Here is a 22701-nt window from a genome sequence, read left to right as displayed (position 1 = left end):
ACCGGGAGAGGAAGAAGGAAGGGGGGCTGACGTGCCGCCTGGGGCACCGAGCCAGTTGCCATGGTGGATCCCTGTCTCTGGAACATTCGTTGGGAAATCTGTCTCAAGAGCTGGGGAGGGAGGCTTAAGAAAGGCCTCTTAACCAGGCCTTGCCCAATCTAACTGATGCCTGGATTCACCCTCAGCTCAAAGTAACTACTATGTACTTCTTCTCAGGAATAACCATTTACAAATTCCTTTGCCCTTCTTATAGAACCCACCTATGGAACCCATCTTTAGGGCCTAGATTCCCCACACATACAAGAATTGCGTTCATTGGTCAGTTTCTCAATCTGGCTGAAACTAAGTCACACTCCTGTCTCAACTCCTTTGACTTCCTTGATAGAAATTACTTGCAGAACCTAATAGTGTTACTAACACTTTAAAAGGGCAACAACAACAAAAATAATCCCTTATGTGAACAGACAGCTCGCAGTAAAAGATATACAAATGGCTTTCATAGTAAAAGATATGTAAATGGCTTTTATATTACTGTGAAAACCATTTTTCACGTATCAGGTGAACAAAGATGAAAAGTTTCATAATACACTGTGCTGGTGAGGAAGTTGGGAAACAAGCACTTTCATACACTGTTGAAGACAGTACACCCCGGAACTCTCTTTTTAAGAATGAATCCCTAAAACCTCAGGCCTCTCAGCTGATGAGATGTCAGGAAGGGAGATGGTCACTTGCCTCTGTTAATTTCTGGGGCCTTCCTCTCTTTAGATAGTCTCACCAAATGCTGGATGTAAGGGTCCTGCCAGTAGCCAATGCTCACTGCAAACCTGAGAGATGAAAAAGGAAGCAGGTGAGTAGAGAGTAGGTTCAGGTCACGTTCCACGGCCATGTTCCCAGGAACCAGGTCAAGGAGCCACAGAAAATCTATTGACCTCAAAAGGCCAAATCATGCAACTAGAGATCATCATACTAAGTGAAGTAAGTCAGAAAGAGAAAGACAAATACCATATGATATCACTTATATGTGGAATCTAAAAATATGATACAAATGAACCTATCTATGAAACAGAAACAGACTCATGGACACAGAGAACAGACTGGTGGTTGCCAAGGGGGAGGGGGTTGGGGGAGGGCTGGAGTGGGAAGTTGGGGTTAGTAGATGTAAGCTATTATATACAGAATGTATAAACAACAAGGTCCTGCTGTAGAGCACAGGAGACTATATTCCATATCCTGTGATAAACCATAATGGAAAAGAATATATTTTTTAAAAAAGAATGTATATCTATGTATAACTGAATCACTTTGCTGTACAGCAGTAATTAACACATTATAAATCAACCATACTTCAATTTTCAAAAGGCCAAATCACATTTAATGCTCCAGCTTAAACAGACTCATCCATCCACCTCTGCATTCACATACACTGCCCATCACATCTCCCACCATGACCATTTCTTACCTCTTCCCCCTTATCACTAATTCCTTTCCCAGGACCCTAAACAGCAAATAACCTCACCTCATACTTCATACAGAAGACCTGCAACCAATTATTCATTCAGCAAACTCACTGGCCAGAGCTAGCCAGATAACTCTGCTCAACCAAGTTTTGTGTCCAGGGGAAGGGAGACCCAGAAATATCTGGCAAACGTCACTAACAACTACCAAAGTACTTCTCCTGACTTCGTATTAAATACTTGTCCTTTCATGTCCCTTAAGGAGGTCACAGTGGGGAAACTAGGAACAAATAAAACAGCTATAACTTGGAAAATGCTAGGGTAGCCCAAACTCCCTCTAACCCAGTCTACACTACAAGCAGTTAAAGTTGTAGTGTTCCAAGCCTAGGAGCTGAAGCCCTGATTACCACTGGAAGTCTCCTGGCGACCATGAGTGGAACCAGCCTTAGGACAAATGAGAAGTCAGGGAAGGAAGCTGGATCCCTAAGGCCACATCACACCCCTGTGGGCCTGGAGCCTTCTCTACCTGGCAACGAATACTTAGTGAGATAAGAAACATCTTTACCACTTAAGTCAAATTGAGTCAGGCTTCTGTTACTTGCAGTCTTAAGCATCCTAAGTGATATCCTGAATAATACATCCATTTCCATGTTGCTTGATAAATAAGCTGAAACTTAAGGTGGCTGGGTGTTTGTTTGTGTGTGTGTGTGTGTGTGTGTGGTGTCACCCAGCTAAGCTCTAAGCTCCCAGAGCACATATTACATCTTTCCGTTTCTCCATATCTACCAACAAGGCTTACTGCTGCCTTGACAGCAATAGGTGCTGAATTCTGCACAAACATGCCTCCTCCAGTCTCTCGCATCCACGTTTGCACATCCACAGACACCCACAACAAAGCACATATGTTCAACTACTCAAGGCAGCAACTCAACACAGAAACACACAAAGTACTAAGGAACACAATTTGCTATAAGCCCAGACTGTCCAAGGAAAACAGCAGACCCACGGAGTTTTACAAACAAACTTGCTCAGTTGTCTAAAATAGTGCTTTTCAGGAATTCCCCAGCGGTCCAGTGGTTAGGACTCTGCGCTTTCACTGCTGAGGGTGAGGGTTCAATGCCTGGTCAGGGAACTAAGATCCCGCAAGCCACACAGAACGGCCAGTAAAATAATAAAATAAAATAAAATAGTGCTTTTCAAACAATGAGTTGTGACCCATTCATATCATAAAATCGATGTAATAATTTGCAAATCTCCCTTTTAGAAAATGAAGTCGAACAGAGTAAAACAGAAAATAGCACCATCATTCCACATTGTAAGAGTGTTTTGTGAAGCTTTTGTTTCAAGTGTGTGTTGGGGGTGTAAGTGCCGTGTGTTCTCACTGTGGGTGGCAGTTTGAGGAACGCTGATTTCAAAGGAATCATCTCGCGCCATCTAGTGGTAAAAGCCATATCTGCAGTTGAAGCAAGGACGGTAGACCAGTGATGAGAACACGCCTCGAACAATTTAGAGCTTGGAAGGGATCTTAGTCAAGCCCAACATCCAGAGCAAGAATCCTTTCGACAATATGCAGCCACTGTTGACTACTCCCCACAGAGAAGGCACTCACCCCACTGCGAAGAAACTCGAACTGGTGAAAAGCTGGTCAATTTGCCTCCCTCTAAGTGCTCCTTGTTGGATTTATTAGTGCCCTCTCGGATAACAAGGAGCAGTTTCTATTCCTCCCAACTCTGCATTATCAGTTGACTTAATATTATTGATTCGGTCTAGCAATATTTATTGAGTGTCTGCTAAGTGCCAGGCATAGGGTTACAGTGGTGAACAAAATAGAGAAGGGACAAAGACAAAGACAGAGATTATGACAAACGAGGGATATAATGGTATGGTGGATGGAGGACCTACTTTAGAGGTGAAAGGGAAGACCTCTCTTAAAGGGCATGGCTGAGTCGAGTCCTAGAGAATTAGGGAAAGGCAGCTGTGCAAAAGGCATTCCAGGTAGGAGGAACAGCAGATACAAACACTCGGGGGTGGGACTGCACGTGGAGTGTTCTAGTAGCAGGAAGTAGGCAGGGCGGCCGGAGAAGAGTAAGAAAACAGGAGAAACTGGAGAAGAGGTTGGAGAGAGAAGCAGACTCCGGTCACACAGGGCCTGGCAGGAGCCTGGGATGATCTCCACAACACACTGGACGCGGTCAGCGATGTACAGCAGTACAGAAAGGTGGGGAGATGCACGGACATAACACAAGGGCCCCCGATCATTTGGGGAGATGCCTGGACATAACACAAGGACCCCCGATCATTTGGGGAGATGCCTGGACATAACACAAGGACCCCCGATCATTTGGGGAGATGCCTGGACATAACACAAGGACCCCCGATCATTTGGGGAGATGCCTGGACATAACACAAGGACCCCCGATCATTTGGGGAGATGCCTGGACATAACACAAGGACCCCCGATCATTTGGGGAGATGCCTGGACATAACACAAGAACCCCTGATCACTAGTTCCCATGACTCCTACTTCTTAATTTTTCCAACATGTGTCTCTCTGCAGTCCTCAAATCTAGATGACTGCCAGTGGTTTCCATGCCTTCGAGGAAAAAGGCTCACTGCTTTGCCTGTGAGAGTGGCCAAGATAAAAAGATGTACAACACACTGCTGCAAAGAAGGAAGAGGGTGCTGCTGGGCATTGCTGCTGGGAGCTCTGACGGAGGCGGGCACCATGATTCAGCCGAGCAGATTACAGTGCATCCACACAATGAATACTAACCAGTCATCTGAAACGTAAATTAGAAGAACTGGGGACGGCAAGAGGTTCATGAAACATAGGCTATATTTCATTATATCCAGGACACCACCAACTGTAAGACTGAAAAAAGAAATTAAAGGGACTTCCCTGGTGGCACAGTGGTTAAGAATCCGCCTGCCAATGCAGGGGACACGGGTTCGATCCCAGGTCTGGGAAGATCCCACATGCCGCGGAACAACTAAGCCCATGCGCCACAACTACTGAGCCTGCGCTCTAGAACCCACACGCCACAACTACTGAGCCTACACACCGCAACTACTGAAGCCCGCATACCCTAGAGCCTGTGTGCCGTAACTACTGAGCCCGCACTCCACAACAAGAGAAGCCACCGCAATGAGAAGCCTTCACACCACAAGGAAGGGTAGCCCCTGCTCGCCGCAACTAGAGAAAGCCCACGCACAGCAACGAAGACCCAACGCAGCCAAAAAATAAAAATAAAGAAAATAAAGAAAAAAGAAGTTAAAATAACACTGCCAATTAGTTAATGTTTTTTTTATCGCTTAGAATTTTAATTTTGTGGTTACTGAAAAAGCTCCTTCATTGGGACAGAGTGTCATCATCTCTCTCTCTTGTACAGACAGAAAAAGGAAAAGGTGAGTGAAGTAAGCTGCTAAGACTTCAAGTTCAGGATGTCTGTGCCTTTCGACACAATATCAACCTCCGTGCCAAGGGCGTTGGCGAGGATACATTCCTTAACAGATCTCCACCATCCTCTCTGAGATTTTCTTCCAAGCAGCTAACCCTCACCCTGGAAGTTTTGATACTGGCTCTTTCTTGATCTCATTAGAAGGTATCAAGGGATGATTTTCAACAGCAATCAGGATCTGGGTTCTTTCTTCAAATGGCCCTTAAACAGTATGTAGACTAAAAGCACCAGGGACTGTGGTCACAGCTGCCCAACCATGCCATACCAGCAGAAATAACCTCCATGCCTGCTTGCACAGGTAAGGACACCTCTAACAGACTTGACAGTGTCTGCAGGACACATTGAGAGTAAGTCACATCTGATTTCAGAGAAGTTAAAATGCAATACCATGTGTGCCACAAAATGGCTCAGATAGTATTGTCACATCTATATAACTGAAATCAATTTGTTGTACACCTGAAACTAACACAATATTGTAAATCAACTATACTTCAATTTTAAAAAATAGTATTGAACTATGAGGAACCACCATTGCCTATGATGACAAGGGACTCGCCAGATGTCAACATTTAGCAATGGAATAGCTAACAGGGGAGGAATATTTGCCTTTTTTTTTTTTTTTGGCTGTGCTACACGGCATGTGGAATCTTAGTTCCCCGACCAGGGATCAAACCCACGCCCCCTGCCATTGAAGCGTAAAGTCCTAACCACTGGACCACCAGGGAAGGCCCAATATCTGCCATTTTTAAATGATGTTATTCTATTTCTTTTTAAGCTAAATTAATTATTTCCATCAAAAAGACAGTATTGTCTTCACAACAAGAGCAACAGTAAGTTTGGATTTCATAAACAAACATACAAGGCAAATACTACACTAGGAAAAATATTTGTAACAGGTCACAAAGTGCTAATATCCTTACAATATAAAGGACTCATAAATTAATATGGGAAAAAACTAATATTCCAGAAGAAAAAGAATGGGTAAAGGACAAAAATGAACCATTCACAAAAGAAGAAAAACTGACCAATGAACATACAAAAAGCTCAGCCTTATCAATGATTTTTTAAAAAAAAGCAAAATGAAAATGAAAGCAAAAACAAGAGAGCAGTACTGCTCTTATCAAATCAGCAATAAAACTGTTTTTTAATAGAACCTGGCTTTGGAGAGGAATGAGGAAGAGGGCCCTGGAGCACCAATGTCCAAACTGGAAACTGGCACGGTCATGCTTCAAGGCACTGTGGCAACAGGTATAAGAAGCCAGAATAACGTGCGAACACAATAGCCAAACAGTCCCACTTCTGGGATTTTATCCTTAGGAAATAACCAAGAATGAACACAAAGATTTTTTTTTTTTTTTTTTTTTTTACAAGAACGCTGTACCTGGAGTTATAGTATCAGGTCGACAAAACAGGCCACAAGATTATATGGACAGGACATTCCCAAGTTTGTTAGAATGAACGTACACATATATATAAAGAGTGCCCAGAGTAGATACCAAAATGTTAATAGTGGTTATCTGCACACCCCAATACTGTGCACCCAGTTCTGTCACTTCCACGATCGTCCTCTGCTTCCCAAATCCAGAGAACATCCCTTTCATTTGAATATCTTGATTTCATGTTTCAAACCCAGAATCAAAGAATCAAAAATCTCAGATCTGGAAAGACCCAAAAGATTCACTCAATCTTCATTCAATCACTACTGCTTTCAAAATGTTCATGACACTCACATACCACCTGTTCAAAGTAATGTCTTTTTTTTAACATTTATTTCATTGAAGTGTAGTTGATTTACAATGTGTTAACTTCTGCTGTACAGCAAAATGATTGTTATACATATATATATATTTTTTCATATTCTTGTCCACTATGGTTTATCACAGGATATTGAATATAGTTCCCTGTGCTCTACAGCAGGACCTTGTTGTTTAACCATCCTATATATAATAGTTTGCATCTGCTAACCCCAAACTCCCAATCCTTCCCTCCCCTGCCCCCTCCTTCCCAATGTAATATGTCTTTAAATAAACTCAATTTTCTTAGTACTCAGGTCTGATGTGTTACCTAATATTTTCTTCTAACACACACTGTAACGAATACCTAACCATTAACATTTAAAACATCTATCTGTGTACCGCCTAAAACCATCTCACATTCCTCTCATAGGAAACAGTTATCTGGCCCAACCACCAATTCATTAAAGAGACATTTACTGATTCTGTCCTATTTGCATAAGTATCAGCTGTAACAATGGGAAATTCATGTGAAGTTGTGAAACACCATCCAACAGGCATTTCTTCATCTGAGGATTCAGGGACTGGGAAAGGCCCTCCCTGTCTCCCTGACTATGAGAGTAAAGGCTGGGGCTGGTTTGTTTCACTTCTCCTAGACACTGCGTGCTTACCGCGGTGCCAGGCATCATTCAAATGCTTGACAAATAGGAACACATTGAGCCCTTGTAACAACCCTAAAGTAGTTTGCCCGAGCTGTGGAACCTTTAGGGAAATTAATTTGACTGCTTTACAAACCTACCTACCCACCTGGATTTAGATCCCTCACCCAACACTTCAGTGCTTAAATGATACATATCTATCGTGCGTGTGTGTGTGTGTGTGTGTGTGTGTGTGTGTATTGTTTAGCTGCTTATAGATACATATGTATCTGTATGTATGCAAATCCATATATATGCAATTGCAAAAATCAACTGAATATTCTCAGCACTAATTTTCAAGTTTGGGATTTTAACTGCATACTTCTTATGGTCCTCTAATTTTTAATTTTATTGTTGTTCTTCTACACCTTTTAGTTTCAATTTTTGGTTTCTATTTCCTGTTGGTTTTATTCTTGGTTTATAAATGGAAGATAGGAAGCAAAGTCTTAAGGGCAATAGACTCTGTACCTAAACAGAGTCTGGATTTGCTTCCTTTCTTGGGAGCTCTTGAAAGCTTCTTTTTGTTTTCCTAAGCAGATCGGCAGACCTTAAGTGTTCAATCATCTAAAAAACTGGGCCTGAATAACTAAGAAGACTCACAGGCTAGTTTCCTCCCAAAGGAGACTACTGGTATTGCCTTTTGGCTTCATCTAACATCTAATTACTTTACAAGTAATATGATCTACAATCTACTGTCTCTCTTGTAAGCAGTCACTGAATAGTGGGCAAAGCGTAAATGGAAAAGGAACCTACATTCACAGAGAGTGAAATAAGTAGAAGAATCAAATCAGTCCCCTTGGTACAATGTCCCATATCTAACTTTTTAACCAAAAAAACAGAAAATGTAATTAATAAAATTAATACAGAACACAGTAACAGGATGCCATGGACCTGAATAATGCTGATGTACTTTTGAAAAAAATAAAACATTTAAGAACCTGTATTCTGAATATTTTCTCCAGTCTGAGGCTTGCCTGTTCATTTTCTCAGTTTATCTCTTTATCTTTTGTAGTTAAGACTTTTTGTGTTCTACATACTAAATATTTACCTACCCAAGGCTGCCAAGGTATTCCCCTATGTTTTCATACAGAAGTTTTACGGTTCTAGCTTTCATATTTAGGTTTATGGTCCATCCCAAATTAGTATGTGTGTACAGAAGGAGGTCAGTGTTCATTCTGTTTCCACTTGAATACCCAGTTGATCCAGAATTATTGGTTAAAAAGACTTTACTTTTCCCCACTGAACTGCCTTGGTACTCGGGGCAAAAATCAACTTACAGCACCGGTATAGGTCTATTTCTGTTTCATTGATCTATTTTTCTACCTTTATGCAAAGACCACATTGTTTTGATCACTGTAGCTTAACAGTGGGTATTAAAATTCAGTAGATTAAGCAGTGTAAGTTCCCCAACTTCACTCTTCTTTTGAAGATTTTTTTGGGCTAGTCTAGATTTTTTGTGTTTCCATATACATTTTAGAATCAATTGTTAATTTCTTCAAAAAAGATGGCTAGGGTTTTGACTGGGATTTAGACAGTTGGTTTTTTAATGTTATTGTAAATAATATTTAAAATTTTCACTTTCCTATATGTGTACGTACATTTATAACACATCTATCTGACAAACAATTCCTATACAGAATATACAATGAACTCCAACAAGTCAAAATCAACATTATCGTTAGTGAAAATGGGCAAGGGCTTGAACAGACAATTCACAAAAGAAGATGCAGGAATGGCCAATAAGCACACAGTAAGTATACATCTGTCACCAGGGAAATGCCATTTCAGACCTTAATGAGATGCTATTTCACACTCACTAACAATACTGAATGTTTAACAAGGATATGGAGCAACTGGAGTTTTGATACATTGCTGGTGGGAAGTGTAATCTGATAAACCACTTTAGAAATTAGTCTGGCAGTTAAATGCATACCCACCCTGTGACTAAGCAATTCTACTCCTAGATATTTATCCAAGAAAAATTTCAGGCGTATAAAAGAACATTCATTGCAGCTTATTCACCATGGCCAAAAACTAGATACAACTCAAATGTCCATCATCAGGTGAATGGATGAACAAATCGTGGTACATTCATACAACACAAAAAGGAGCAAACTATTTTACCCTGAGAAAGCTCCTCTCCTTGACCAAACTCTAGCCAGGCTCCTCTGAGACCTCCTCTATTAGGCATCAACCTTGGCCTATAATATAAAGACCTGAGCAAACATTAACATAGTTCCTAACAGCTCAAGGCCACACCGCTAGGGTGTCTCTAGTCCCCCTTAGCATGCCTGCCTGAGAAAACTCAAGGCTGCCAAAAGAACCTACTGTTGGTTCCAGGCAACACCTAAAGATAGGGCCTCCCTGTCTCCCAGCTAGCAAATCCAGATGGTTTCTGCTGGACCAACACCCCCTTTTCTCATTTTCTGTAATTTTTTCTCTGATTCTACTGAATCCCTGCTCGGCCCCCTCCTTCCTCCCTCATTTGCCCTTTAAAACACCCTCTGTACAAATCAGAGTTGAGTTTAGTTCATGCTGGATTCTTTTCCCTGTTGCAATAGTTATTACTGATTAAAATCTGACGTTACCACTTTAGCATCCGGCTTTATCTGTGACAACGGGTGTTTATCTTTGACAACGTGTACAACATGGATGAATCTCAAAGAACATCTTGGGTGAAAGAAGACACAAAAAGAATGCATACTGTATGATTCTGTTTATATGACATTCAAGAATAGGCAAATCTATGGTAGCCCGAAACAGCAAATGGTTGCTGGGGGGCGGGGGAGTGGTAAGGAGACTAACTAGAGACAAGGGAACTTTCTGGAGTTTCAGAAATATTTTGTATCTTGTTTCGGGTGGTGGTACACAGATATATGCAACTATCAACACTCATCAAACTGAACATTTTATTCTGTATAAATCATCTCCCTCTCCCCATTCCCCTTCTCTCTTAAGAATACCTGAGGAAATTCTAGAAGGAAAAAAAAAAAGGTGAGGGATATAGCAAATCCTCCAAGTTCCCTTTCCAATATCCATTCACCCTTTCTTCCTAAGAGGACCCCAATTTTGTTTGAGGCATCAATCTGCCCTATTAGAAATTCTTACCTCCCCACACTTTGCTGCACCCAGGAGTGGAGCCATGTGTCCTAATCATGGCTAATGAGAAGTACACAGAAGTCTACAGGGTTGGGCTTCCCAAAAAGCTACTGCTTTCCTGACGAAAATGGGCAGATTCAGACACATACATGTCTCTTGCTAGTATTCCTTCCTTTTCTTTCTTCCTGGAGCACAGCTGCTCAAACAGACTAAAAAAATTCTGATAACCCTGCTACAAACCTATCCTCACCCTGTGAAGCAAGCTGTGGGAGCTTTGAATCAATTCACAGCTGAGTACCTTTGTGAGTTCAAAGTTTTCAGACATCAAAATGGAAAAAAAAAAAAAAAAAAAAGCGATTTCAACTGGAAGTCAAGAAATGACAACCAAGGACCTACTGTAAAGCACAGGGAAGTATACTCGATGTTTTGTAATAACCTATAAGGAAAGAGACTCTGAAGAAGAATATAGATATATATATATATACACATATATATGTATAACTGAATCACTGTGCTGTACACCTGAAACTAACACGATATTGTAAATCAACTATACTTCAATAAAAAAAAGAATGACATATGCACTGCTGTGTTAAAGTATATATAAGAATTTAGTATACAAGTGACATTTCAAATCAATGGGGAAAATAAGACCATTCAATAGATGATGTAGGAACAAATGGCTAATAATTTGAGACAAAATTAAGTTAAAACTGCTACCTTATAACATCCAAAATAATAAATATAGATGAATGATCTAAGCATAAAAGCCAAAACCATAGAAGTGCTAAAAGAAAATGTTATAAAGATTGAGAATGGCCTTTCAAAGCTTTACGCAAAAACCACAAGCCATAAAGTTAGATTGCCAGATTCTATACCCTAAAGCGTCACCATTTCTGTATTATGAAATGTACAGTACAAGCTATACTGAAAGACAAGCAACAGCTTGAGAGAAAATGCTGCAACAAATACCAAGGCAAAGGATTACTATTCCAGATACAAAAGGTTCTTACAAATCAATAATAAAAATACAAATAACCGAACAAGAAAAAGACAACAACCCAGTAGGACAGCAACATGGGAGAGAGGATTCACACAGAAAATATCAATGAGTGTGCGAGCAGACAAAAAATGCTCGGTCTTAGTCATGATTTTAGGAGTACAAATTAAGAACAGGTGTTATCTTCCACCTGCCAGTTGGTGAACAAGCTAAGAGACTGAGAATGTTCCATGATTAGCATCTCCGTTCACCATAGATAAGAATGGAAATGGATTATCACCTCCTTGGAGGACCATCTTGCAGAAGCTTCTCCCCTGAAATCTGTCTCAAGGGAAAACTCAAACACGTGTGCAAAGATGCTCATCACAGCATGATTTTAAGAGCAAAATCATACCCACCTAAATGTTGACCAAAAGAAGAACAGTCAAATAAGGTATAACCACACTGCAGAATACTGTGCAGCCAATAAAAAGGATGAGGCAGATCTGGGTGAAATTACATGTACAATATGTTCATAGTAGGCTCTCGAGTGGGGAAAAAGTACAGTTGACCCCTGAACAACGTGGAGGTTAGGGGTGCTGACCCCCATGCAGTAGAAAATCCAGGTACAGCTTTACAGGTGGCCCTCTGTATCCTCGGTTCCGCATCTGCAGATGTGACAACTTTGGATCATGTAGAGCTGTATTTAATGAAAAAACACTCTCCCTGCATAAGTGGACCTGTGCAGTTCAAACCCATCTTGCTCAAGAGTCAACTGTATTCACCTTTCTCATTTAAAAAATTAAGCTTTTAAGAGAGGGGGAAAAAAAAAAGATGTGATATTACTATTTGAGATCTAAGATCACTACCTTTCACAAATGTTTTCCAAAATCTAATGTTTTCCTTTTATTAAAAAAAAAATGGGGGCGATAAAACATCCACAGTTTATTTGACCTTTTTGATGGGCAAGGTTGGCAGCTAATGTAGTATCCTCCACAGTATGTTCTAGTTCTAAAGTGACATGTCTTCTCTGGGAGTGGAAGGTACCTTGGCACCTGCCTTCAAAATATTTCAGATCAGAATCTCAGCCCTGCTCTCTGGGGCATAGCTGTGAAGACGCAATCCGTGTGCTGGAGAGGCCAGGGCCCTCGGGAAAACGCTGGCTTTCCTGAGAGGTGATCCTGTGTCCTGCTTTCATGATGGGGTAGCGGGGGACATCTGTCGATTTGGTTGAGAAATCAGATGAACTTCTATTATTTGCACAGTGGAATTTCAGCCATACAGCCCCTGGTCTGGCTTCTAACACATACGGACCGCTGAAAACCAGTTAAACAGAAAACCAGAATTTTTAAGACCTCATCAGGAAATATAATCTTGAGCATTTGCATTCGGGTCTAATCAATTTAGCCATCCGACAGATAATTGTTGTGTGTCTACAATGCGAATGGCACTAAGGTAGACAGGTCCCTGCTCTGTGTTGTTTTCATTCTGGCCGGAGGGACAGACATTAAACAGCATGTCTGAACTACAACTGGGCTGATGACCACAAAGGAGATGCACAGAGTGTTATGAGAACACGGAACAGAGGCTACGTCTTGTCTGCAGGGGCCAAAGAGGCCTCCTGGAGGGAGCCACACCTGAGATAAGCCAAAAATCTTGGCGTCACCTCTGACTCCTCACCGCACATCCAACCGTCAGTACATTCCATCAGCTTGACCTTCACAGTGTATCCAGAATCTAACGGATTCCCAGCACCTCCACCGCTACCATCCTGAGCCAAGCCCCCAGCATCTCTGACTTGGGATATTCTGAGAGCAGATCTCCCTGCCTCCATGCTGCCCCCTACAGTCTGTTCTCAACAGAGACGCTGAAGGGATCCTGTTCAAACCCAAGTCCCAGTGGCTCCCATCTCACTCAGAGTGAAAGCTGTGTCCTTAAAAGAGCTCCTCTCCCCCTCACTCAGCCGGCCTTGCAGCTCCTGGGACAGGCGGGGCCAGCTCCTGCCTCACAGAGCCTTTGTACTCTGCCTGGGACATTGCTTCCCCAGAAGTCCATCCTCAGGGCTCACTCCCTCCCCAGCACTGACCTTCTTGTCCCTGGCCATCCCGGCTCACGTGGCCTTCCAACATTCCTACAGCATCGCCCACCATCTCACGTGCCAGGTATGTTGCTCGTTTGCTTCCTGGCTGCTTCCTCCACTGGAATACATGCCCCACGAGAGCTTCGCTTTTGTCTGTTTCATTCACTTCTGCATCCACACTAGAGCAGGGCCTCCATAAATTGAGCAGGGTCTCAATAACGAATATCAAGTGAAGGCATCAGTCTGAGGGATGACATGGAGCTGATCAGACAAGGAAGGGTGAGAGAAAGCATTTCGGGAGGGAACGGCCTGCTGAAAGGCCCCAGGAAAGACGGGAACAGGGCTCGCCTGAGGAACTGAGAGGACGGTGGCGAGAAGGGAAGAGTGGGGGGAAGCAAGACTGGAGAAGCCAGACAGAGCAGGCAGGGCCGGGCGGACCATGTGAGAAACTTCGCTCTTTTTCTAACAGCAACAAGAAGCCATTAAACTAGGGAGTGACAAGGTCCCATGTGCCTTTTGCAAACCTCTGGCTTCAGTGTGAGAACTGGACTTAGGGAGGTAAGCATGACTGGGGAGCTCAGCTGGCAGATGAGTGTCACGGCTCAGACCACGGATGACCTGAGTGTGCACTGAGATGGCAGCCGCAGAGGTGGAGGAAAGGTGGTAGATTCCAGAAACACTTTGCAGACACAATCTAAGGTCTGGGTGATTGATCACACAGGGGGTAAGTGAAAGGGCAGCTCCACGATGACTCCTACCTTTTTTACTCTAACCGAGGGGACAATGGCATCACCCACTGAGTTGCGGGGGTGGGGTGGCGTGGAGGAAAATTCGGGAAGGTGATCTTGAGCGCAGTTTTGGAAATAATGAATTTGAGATCATTCTGAGAAATCCAAATGGAGATTTCCAGCTGGCAAGGATCAGATCCAGGGCAGCGTGATCAGATCAGGAAAGGTGAGGTGTGTCGCTATTCATCTTGTGGCTGACGGAGAATCAAAGAGTTTCAAGTAGCAAAGAGACAGGGTAAGATCTGTGATTCTGAAAAAATCACCCTGGCCACGGCATAAACACCTGGACAGGGGAGATGGCCAGACTAGAAGCAGGCAAAACAATAAGGACGTGTTGCAACAAATCAGGTGAGCGAGGGCTGTGCCCGTCGGGAAGGAAAAGGGACCAGACTTTCCCTTTGTCACCAGCCCATCTGCTGCACAGCTGCTGGGGATTTTTCTAAAACACAAACCCAGATCATGTCAGTTCCCCAACTTAAAAGCCCTTGGGACCTTCCCCATTTTGTTCTCTGACAACCTCTCCAGAATTCACTCTTGCTACCCAGCACCCATCCAAGGTCAAGTTCCCCTAACACTTCCCCTAAGAGCTTCAATCTCTATGTTCTTTGGCTCCTGCTCTTTTCTCCTGCCTGGTAAACACCCATTCGTCTTTTTTTTTTTTTTTTTTTTTTGTGGTACGCAGGCCTCTCACTGCTGTGGCCTCTCCCGTTGCGGAGCACAGGCTCCGGACGTGCAGGCTCAGCGGCCATGGCTCACGGGCCCAGCCGCTCCGCGGCATGTGGGATCTTCCCGGACCGGGGCACGAACCCGCGTCCCCCGCATCGGCAGGCGGACTCCCAACCACTGCGCCACCAGGGAAGCCCCCATTCGTCTTTTTAAGACTCACCTCTCCTCCCCTGTGAAAATAAGAAAACCAGTCCTGACCGCTAGGAGTTGGCCTGGTACCATGAGCCAGGCTTCTCTGCAGTTAGATGCTTGCCTGGTGCTCACAGAAGCCACGCTGTCCTTCTGTTGGACAGAAACAATCTCGCAGGACCAGCAGCGCAAGGTCGCGCTGCAAGAGCGATGAATTGAGACAAAACAGGACCCCTTCAGAATTTTGTCTAACAGACAAAACCAAGGTCATCATGCCAGCCACAGGGTCCCAAACACTCCTCTCTCCTGGCTGAGATGAGCAACTGTGGCTTCTTTACGAATCACAAAGTGTCTGACTCTAGAAAAGTCAGACACACCTCCTTCTAGAAAAGACTGAGCTACCCAATCACAAAATTGTCCCCGCCTCCTGTGAGCACCGAATCCCAGGCAAATCCTGCTTCCTTGAACCCTCCCCCAAATTACCCAACTGAAGCCCAAATCCTGTAAGTTCTTTCTAACACCCCTTACGGATAGGCCACAAAGCTCCCTTAACTTAAAAAGAGACTCCTATTTTAACTCAGGGCTTTCATCCGCTTTCCCAAGATTAATAACTTTAAAGTTTCAAATTCATAGATGAAAAAGAAAACTTCCCACTGGCTGGAAAATAAGGCAATTCTAAAATAAAATGTCTAGGGCTTCCCTGGTGGCGCAGTGGTTAAGAATCCGCCTGCCAGTGCAGGGAACATGGGTTCGAGCCCTGGTCCAGGAGGATCCCACATGCCGCGGAGCAACTAAGCCCGTGTGCCACAACTACTTAGTCTGCGCTCTAGAGCCCATGAGCCACACCTACTGAGCCCACGCACCACAACTATTGCAGTCCGCGCGCCTAGAGCCCGTGCTCCGCAACAAGAGAGGCCACCGCAATGAGAAGCCCGCGCACCGCAACGAAGAGCAGCCCCCGCTCACTGCAACTAGAGAAAGCCCGTGGGCAGCAATGAAGACCCAACGCAGCCAAAAATAAATAAATCTATAAAATAAAATGTCTATCAACTTTTTTTTTTTTTTTTTTTTTTTTGCGGTACGCGGGCCTCTCACTGCTGTGGCCTCTCCCGTTGCGGAGCACAGGCTCCGGACGCACAGGCTCAGCGGCCATGACTCACGGGCCCAGCCGCTCCGCGGCATGTGGGATCTTCCCGGACCGGGGCACGAACCCTCGTCCCCTGCATCGGCAGGCGGACTCTCAACCACTGCGCCATCAGGGAAGCCCACTCCCCAGTTTTGATGGCTGTGGAGCCCTCTCCTGTTGACCCCGTTACCTCACTCATGTCACCGCCCTGCCCACAGGCCACATTTAAGCCAACCAAAAGGTTTGCACGAAGCAACACAATCTAAAAATATTACCATCACGTGGGACCTGATTTCTTTTTCTTCTTTTTTTTTTTTTGGTACGCGGGCCCCTCACTACTGTGGCCTCTCCCGTTGCGGAGCACAGGCTCCGGACGCACAGGCTCAGCAGCCATGGCTCACGGGCCCAGCCACTCCGCGGAATGTAGGATCTTCCCGGACCGGGGCACGAACCCGTGTCCCCTGCATTGGCAGGCGGACTCTCAACCACTGCGCAACCAGGGAAGCCCTCTATCAACTTTTTTTTTTTTTTTTTTTTTTTTTTTTTTTGCGGTATGCAGGCCTCTCACTGTTGTGGCCTCTCCCGTTGCGGAGCACAGGCTCCGGACGCACAGGCTCAGCGGCCATGGCTCATGGGCCCAGCCGCTCCGCGGCATGTGGGATCTTCCCGGACCAGGGCACGAACCTGTGTCCCCTGCATCGGCAGGCGGACTCTCAACCACTGCGCCACCAGGGAAGCCCTCAACTTTTTAATGTTTCATTTTTATTACGAATTTTACACTCAAAACACTGGAGAATAGGAAAGTGAGCTAGCCAGAGAATCACGCTGGAATGAGCTGATCCTGCAAGGGCACAGGTGAGGCTGGCTGACATGAAATCACAGCAGTACGAAGCCACCCTGCCGTGTGATTTCTACCACCAGTATTCCGGGTGAAAACGGAGAGTCTGGTTCAACCAGGGTCGGGGTTTACTAGGATTAAGGGCAAGGGAAATAAAGCCATTGTCAAGAGAACTACTGAAGAATGGACTATGAACTCGAAGCTCAATTAAGAGGTAGCAGCCTACAGGGAAGTGTCTAAAGGCTGGAGAAAACCATGGAGGTCCTGAGGAGAAAGATGCTGAGGGCAGCGCAGAAATAACTGATCAAGCGTGCTGGAAAGAAGAGACTGGGTTTGAAGGGCGCTGCACTGTTCGTCTGTGAGGTGGTGCATGCAGCACCGGGATGGAAATCCAGGGGATGGTGGCAGGAATGGTGACAGAGGTGGATGAGCAGAGGTAATCACTGCAGATGAGGTGTTCAAGAAAATGAGTGTTCCCGCGTGTACACTGGGTCCTCCACATGCACGCTAGGAAGTCAACTAGGATGATGGCAAGAACTGAGGCAGAGAGGAAGGCCTGTGGGCCAGATACCCAAGTCATCAATGAATTAGGTGAATAACCCGCAGAAGGTAGAAAACAGTAATATGGAGGAGAGGATGCTGGGGACGTGGGCCTCAAAGAAATGGGGTGAGGGAACAAAGAGCAGTGAGGACACAAATTTTGATCCTCCTGATTCTAGGATATCCAGGGTATGAGAAAACAGAGGCATGACTTGGCTTCAAGAAAAGGATATCCCCAGGGAAGGGCCAGCGTCAATACAAAGAGAGGGAGGGAATGACTAAAGAGAGGCTAAGGAAATAGAGGTGGGGGGTGATCATGGAGTGGTAATCTCAGAGGGCACAGTGGGGGCTGCAGGAGGGGTGCGATCAAGGGTAAAAGAGTGGGGAACTGACATAGGGGCACAGCATGATGGGGAAGATAAGGAGGACTGGGGAGTGGGGTGAGTTAGCCATCCTGGTAAGTGCACTATAGATAGCTGTTGAATCAAATGGGAGTTATTAGGCATAAACCTAATATATCCAATCAGAAGCGTTCTAACTGTTGGACTGTAGGAGTGATAGAGTCTGTGGTGATGACGATGATGATGATGATGATTTGGTGACAATGGGACAGTGATGATGACAACAACTACCAATTTTGAACATCTAGTGTGTGCCAAGCACTCTTGGAAGCACTCCACATTTAAGCCTCACAACAACCCTCTGAGACCGATAACAGCATTATTACCTGCAGAAGGGCTCTAAACCAAGAGGGAGCAAATTAAAACAGAAATCACAGAATCGTAGGAGCCCTAGGGAGCTAATCGGCTTTTTGAGCATTATTTTAGGGATCTTACAGGTGTAACTCGTGGGGGCAGGAACCAGCCTGATCCACAGCTATTTCAGTAACTTCAAACAAATAATATTCAGACTGGAGGAAATATCAAAATAACAATAAGAATTTATTGAAGGCTTCACTTCGTGCCAGATCCTGTGCTAACCTTTGCGTGGCTTATCTCATTTAATCCTCACATCTAAAAGGCAAGTTACCATTATTATCCCCATTATAAAGATAAGAAAACTAAGGCAAAAAGAGAGTAACATGCCCACAATTCACACAAGGAATCCCTATTTAATAAGATGACTTTTTGACAAGACTTAAGGGTTTCATATGTCACAGTGAAGGTGCAGGTCACAGTATCAACAGAACTTGAAAGTCATTAAATCCTGCAAAATATCTTAAAACATTAACTTATGGATTCTCACCATCTCTTTGCATGTTTTTTCCAGACGAGAGAAAACCCAGTGCAAAAAAGCTTTGATGAAATGCATCCAGATGGCAAACATGTCTGGTTTTTACGGCCCGGGAACCTATCCCAGAAGATTCTGATTCAGTGGATCTAGAGTCAGCCCTGAGTATCTGCGTTTCTTTTAAAAGCTCCAAAGGCTATGCTGGTGTGCAGTTTGGGCTGGGAACTACTACCTTAGATTCTCTGCAGTTCCAAATCCAAACTTCCCCTATGACGTTGAGATGTCTGAAGACACCAAGGGCACTGGAAACTGAGGCAGAGAAGAGGTGAAATTATAAAAACTATCTAACAGAAAGCCAAGGAAAGGCATGTTCTGGTTATACTATTTCTCTGTACTTTTGTGTCTGAACTATTTCCCAGCTAATTTGCTTTATTTTCTTAATTTTTATTGTAGTTGATTTACAATGTTGTGTTAGTTTCTGCTGTACAGCAAAGTGAATCAGTTATACATATACATATATCTACTCTTTTTTAAGATTCTTTTCCCATACAGGTCATTACAAAGTATCGAGTAGAGTTCCCTGTGCTAGACAGTAGGTTCTTATAAGTTATCTATTTTATATATAGTACCTAATTTGCTTTATGTAGGCAAGTTGGCCAAAAATGTTACCAACAAATATTAAATGAGCCAAGTATTACCAATAAATATTAAGTAAACCTGGCCCTAATGTGCTACTGAAAAGTATTTTATTTCTCTCTGGTAATTCTGATGGCACTTCTGATTCTCTTAGCAAACAGCAGTCAAATACGAGAAAAATTGCTTCTAATTCAATAATGCTACGGATGTGGTCAATAGAGATCAAAAGCTGGAGAAGAAATACAGTTGGGTATAATTCATTTAAGTTCACAAATTTCACCAGGGACTGCCTTCAAGCCTTTAATACTTATGAATGTATTTATCTATTTATTTAATCAACCACCACTAACACGTACTACATGCCAGGCACTCCACTAAGTGCTTTACTAATATTTAATATCATTTCATCTTTACAAGCACCTATGAAGTGGGTATTATTTTCATCCCCACTTTACAGATCAAGAGACTGAGACACAGAGTGATTTAGTAACCTGCCCAAGTTTACGCAGCTAGTGAATGGCCCAGCTTGACAGTCTGGCTCCAGAGTCCATGCTCTGAATCACTATGCTTAGTCTCCAAGACCTACAAAAAGTTCAAGCCTTAACCCAAAACTTGTTTTCCCCACCAGGTCCCTACAAGGCCGCAGCTTCCAAGGCATTCATTCAGTTCCTCAAACAGTCCATACTCCTTCCTTGACCTGCCTGAACACCCTCCTATATCCCTATTTTCTTTCTTTTTTTTATAAGTCATCTGTTCTCAGCTCAAACATTATCAACTAAATTTCAAACTCTAATAGCACACTGTATTTCTCAGCATTAAACACAAAATTGTAATTATATTACTTCCTGGGTAATTATTTATTTCCTGTCTTTTCCAACTAGGAGGTGAGTTCAGACACCGTGTCAATCTTCTTCAGGTGTTCTCAATCACTGAATACCCACCAACCAGCCAAAAGGAAGTAAGCTCTCCATAATTTGGGTTTTTTTTTGTTTTTGGCCGCGCTGCCAGGCTTGTGGGATCTCAGTTCCCTGACCAGGGACTGAACCCGCGCCCTTGGCAGTGAAAGTGCAGAGTCCTAACCACTGGACCGCCACGGAACTCCCTCAATAATTTTTGTTGAATGAATGAATGAGTGGCATACACTCAAGTCTCATGCTTTCTTTTTCATGCTTTCAGGTACGTGACACATACCTGTGCTCGCAACGGCCCCCCACATAGCCCCCACTACACCCGCGAAGTGCAGACTCCAATAGCTCACAGGAAAGCGCTCTGGAAAATACTGGCTCTGCACACAAATATTATGTGACCCTGAACAGGTCATTTCCCCCCTTAACTGACCTGAGTTTCAGGTGCACAATGGGGATCACGCCAAGTCCCAATGGAATGTAACCTACCAAAGAGGGAGAACCTGCACTTCTCCCCATAACCTATCGAAACTGTAGTTATTACTCGCTTCAAGTGTGTTTCCAGCAAGACTTTGGCTCCGAGAGGGCCAAGTCCACGTCTGCCTGGTTCAGCGCCGTATCCCAGGCACGGTATTCACGGGCTTGTACCGTGCCTGGCCCACAGCAAAAATTAGATAATTATGAGTTAAGTAGATGAATGCCTGCTCTGAGCATTTCACAGATATCGCACGAGTTGACGGGTAACTTCTGGCGTAAAAGCGTATTCCTTAGACACAGGCCCGGCTCCCACCTAGGCCCCAGCCCCCCAGGGATGCCAGCCCCTAACCCCACGCCAGGCACTCACCTCTTGCATATAGAAGCATCTTCGCAAGTGCCGCGCACGCCCTCGTCGTCCGTGTCGGTAGGAGAAGAACAGGCGGTGAAAGAGGGCCTCCTCAGGCTAGCGGCCATGGGCGTGAAGGTTTCGGGGTGCTGCGTCCACCGGTGACATGGAAGCGGGGTCGACGGACGCCGGGAAAAGGAGCGAGCCCCGGACAAGGTAGTAGAGAGAACTAGGCTCTACAAGGCTCAGCTGGCGCGGCTCAGTGACGCCGCCCACGGCTGCTTCCCCAGCAACCTTCCCGCTGATTGGCGCCTTTGCGGAGACGCTCATTGGACAATTTCCCCGCCCCATCAGCCTGCGGAGGTTCCCATTGGACAACCCCTTGGCCCCGCCCACACAACCCGGAAGTACACGGAGGGAGAAAGTAAACTGAAATTGACGCAAGGGAGCACCGCAATGCTCTCTGGGAATTGTAGTCTTATGTGCTTTGAGAGGCCACTGGGTTTCTTTTCTTTTCTTTTCTTTTTTTTTTGCGGTACGCGGGCTTCTCACTGTTGTGGCCTCTCCCGTTGCGGAGCACAGACTCCGGACGCGCAGGCTCAGCGGCCATGGCTCACGGGCCCAGCCGCTCCGCGGCATGTGGGAATCCTCCCGGACCGGGGCACGAACCCGCGTCCCCTGTATCGGCAGGCGGACTCCCAACCACTGCACCACCAGGGAAGCCCCACCAAGTCCCGCCTAGCCCCGCCAAGCCCCGCCAAGCCCCGCCAAGCCCCGCCACTGGGTTTCTTATTGCTAGTCACGAAATTTTATAACTGTAGTTAACTCAGAGCGGAAGAGCTGGAAGAATCCTCAGCACTGGGGCGAAGGGCAGAGAATCCAGCCGGAAAAACAAGTGTCAGTGTTACAGTCAGTTGGGGCTCAGTCTCATTCAGAAATTGAACAAGTATTTACTGAGTGCCGACTCTACCCCAGGAACTGGGCGAAGAGCTTTGCACACGTAATCGCCTTTGAAATGTTGTGAGGGAAGGAATATGTGGAAAACGAATACAATGGAAAACTATGTAGCAGGGAAAATGAACGAACTAGAGCTACCAGTTACAAGCATCAGTGTCTGAATTTCAAAAACATGATACTCGGTGAAAGAAGAAATAGATAACAGTTTTGTAAAGTTCAATCCAAGCAAAAGTAATGTTATTTAGAAAAACAACATATATGGTAATAATGTACAGAAAAGTAAAGGAATGAGTGGAGAAAAACAGAAGTTAGGCTCTTTGTGACCTTTAGGGAGGAGGGTAGGACACTCCAGGGAAAGGGAATGGGGAAGGAGTATATAGACACTTCAATAATTTCTACAGCTGAGGTAGGTTCACTTGTGTTTGTTTCACTATGATACATTTTCAAGATGTTCATATATTTTGTACTAGACTTATTATAAAACATTTTCTTTTTTTAACTT

The 22701-nt window shown here is 44.5% G+C and overlaps 1 protein-coding gene across 1 annotated transcript in view; it reads right to left on the bottom strand.

The window, feature by feature from the left end:
- LCMT1 (leucine carboxyl methyltransferase 1) overlaps nucleotides 1–21370 on the bottom strand; it is a gene marked incomplete at its 5' end in the record, with an annotated part of 56178 nt that extends 34808 nt beyond the window's left edge. The window contains 2 exons of the mRNA XM_079719620.1: nucleotides 733–824; nucleotides 21264–21370. Of these exons, the coding sequence (XP_079575746.1) occupies nucleotides 733–824; nucleotides 21264–21370 (199 nt within the window). The remainder of the gene's footprint in view (nucleotides 1–732; nucleotides 825–21263) is intronic.
- Nucleotides 21371–22701: the final 1331 nt, after the last annotated feature.

The sequence above is a fragment of the Hyperoodon ampullatus genome (assembly GCF_949752795.1).
Source record: "Hyperoodon ampullatus genome assembly, chromosome: 14".
NCBI classification, from domain to species: domain Eukaryota; kingdom Metazoa; phylum Chordata; class Mammalia; order Artiodactyla; family Ziphiidae; genus Hyperoodon; species Hyperoodon ampullatus.
This window is presented reverse-complemented; position numbering and strand designations above follow the sequence as displayed.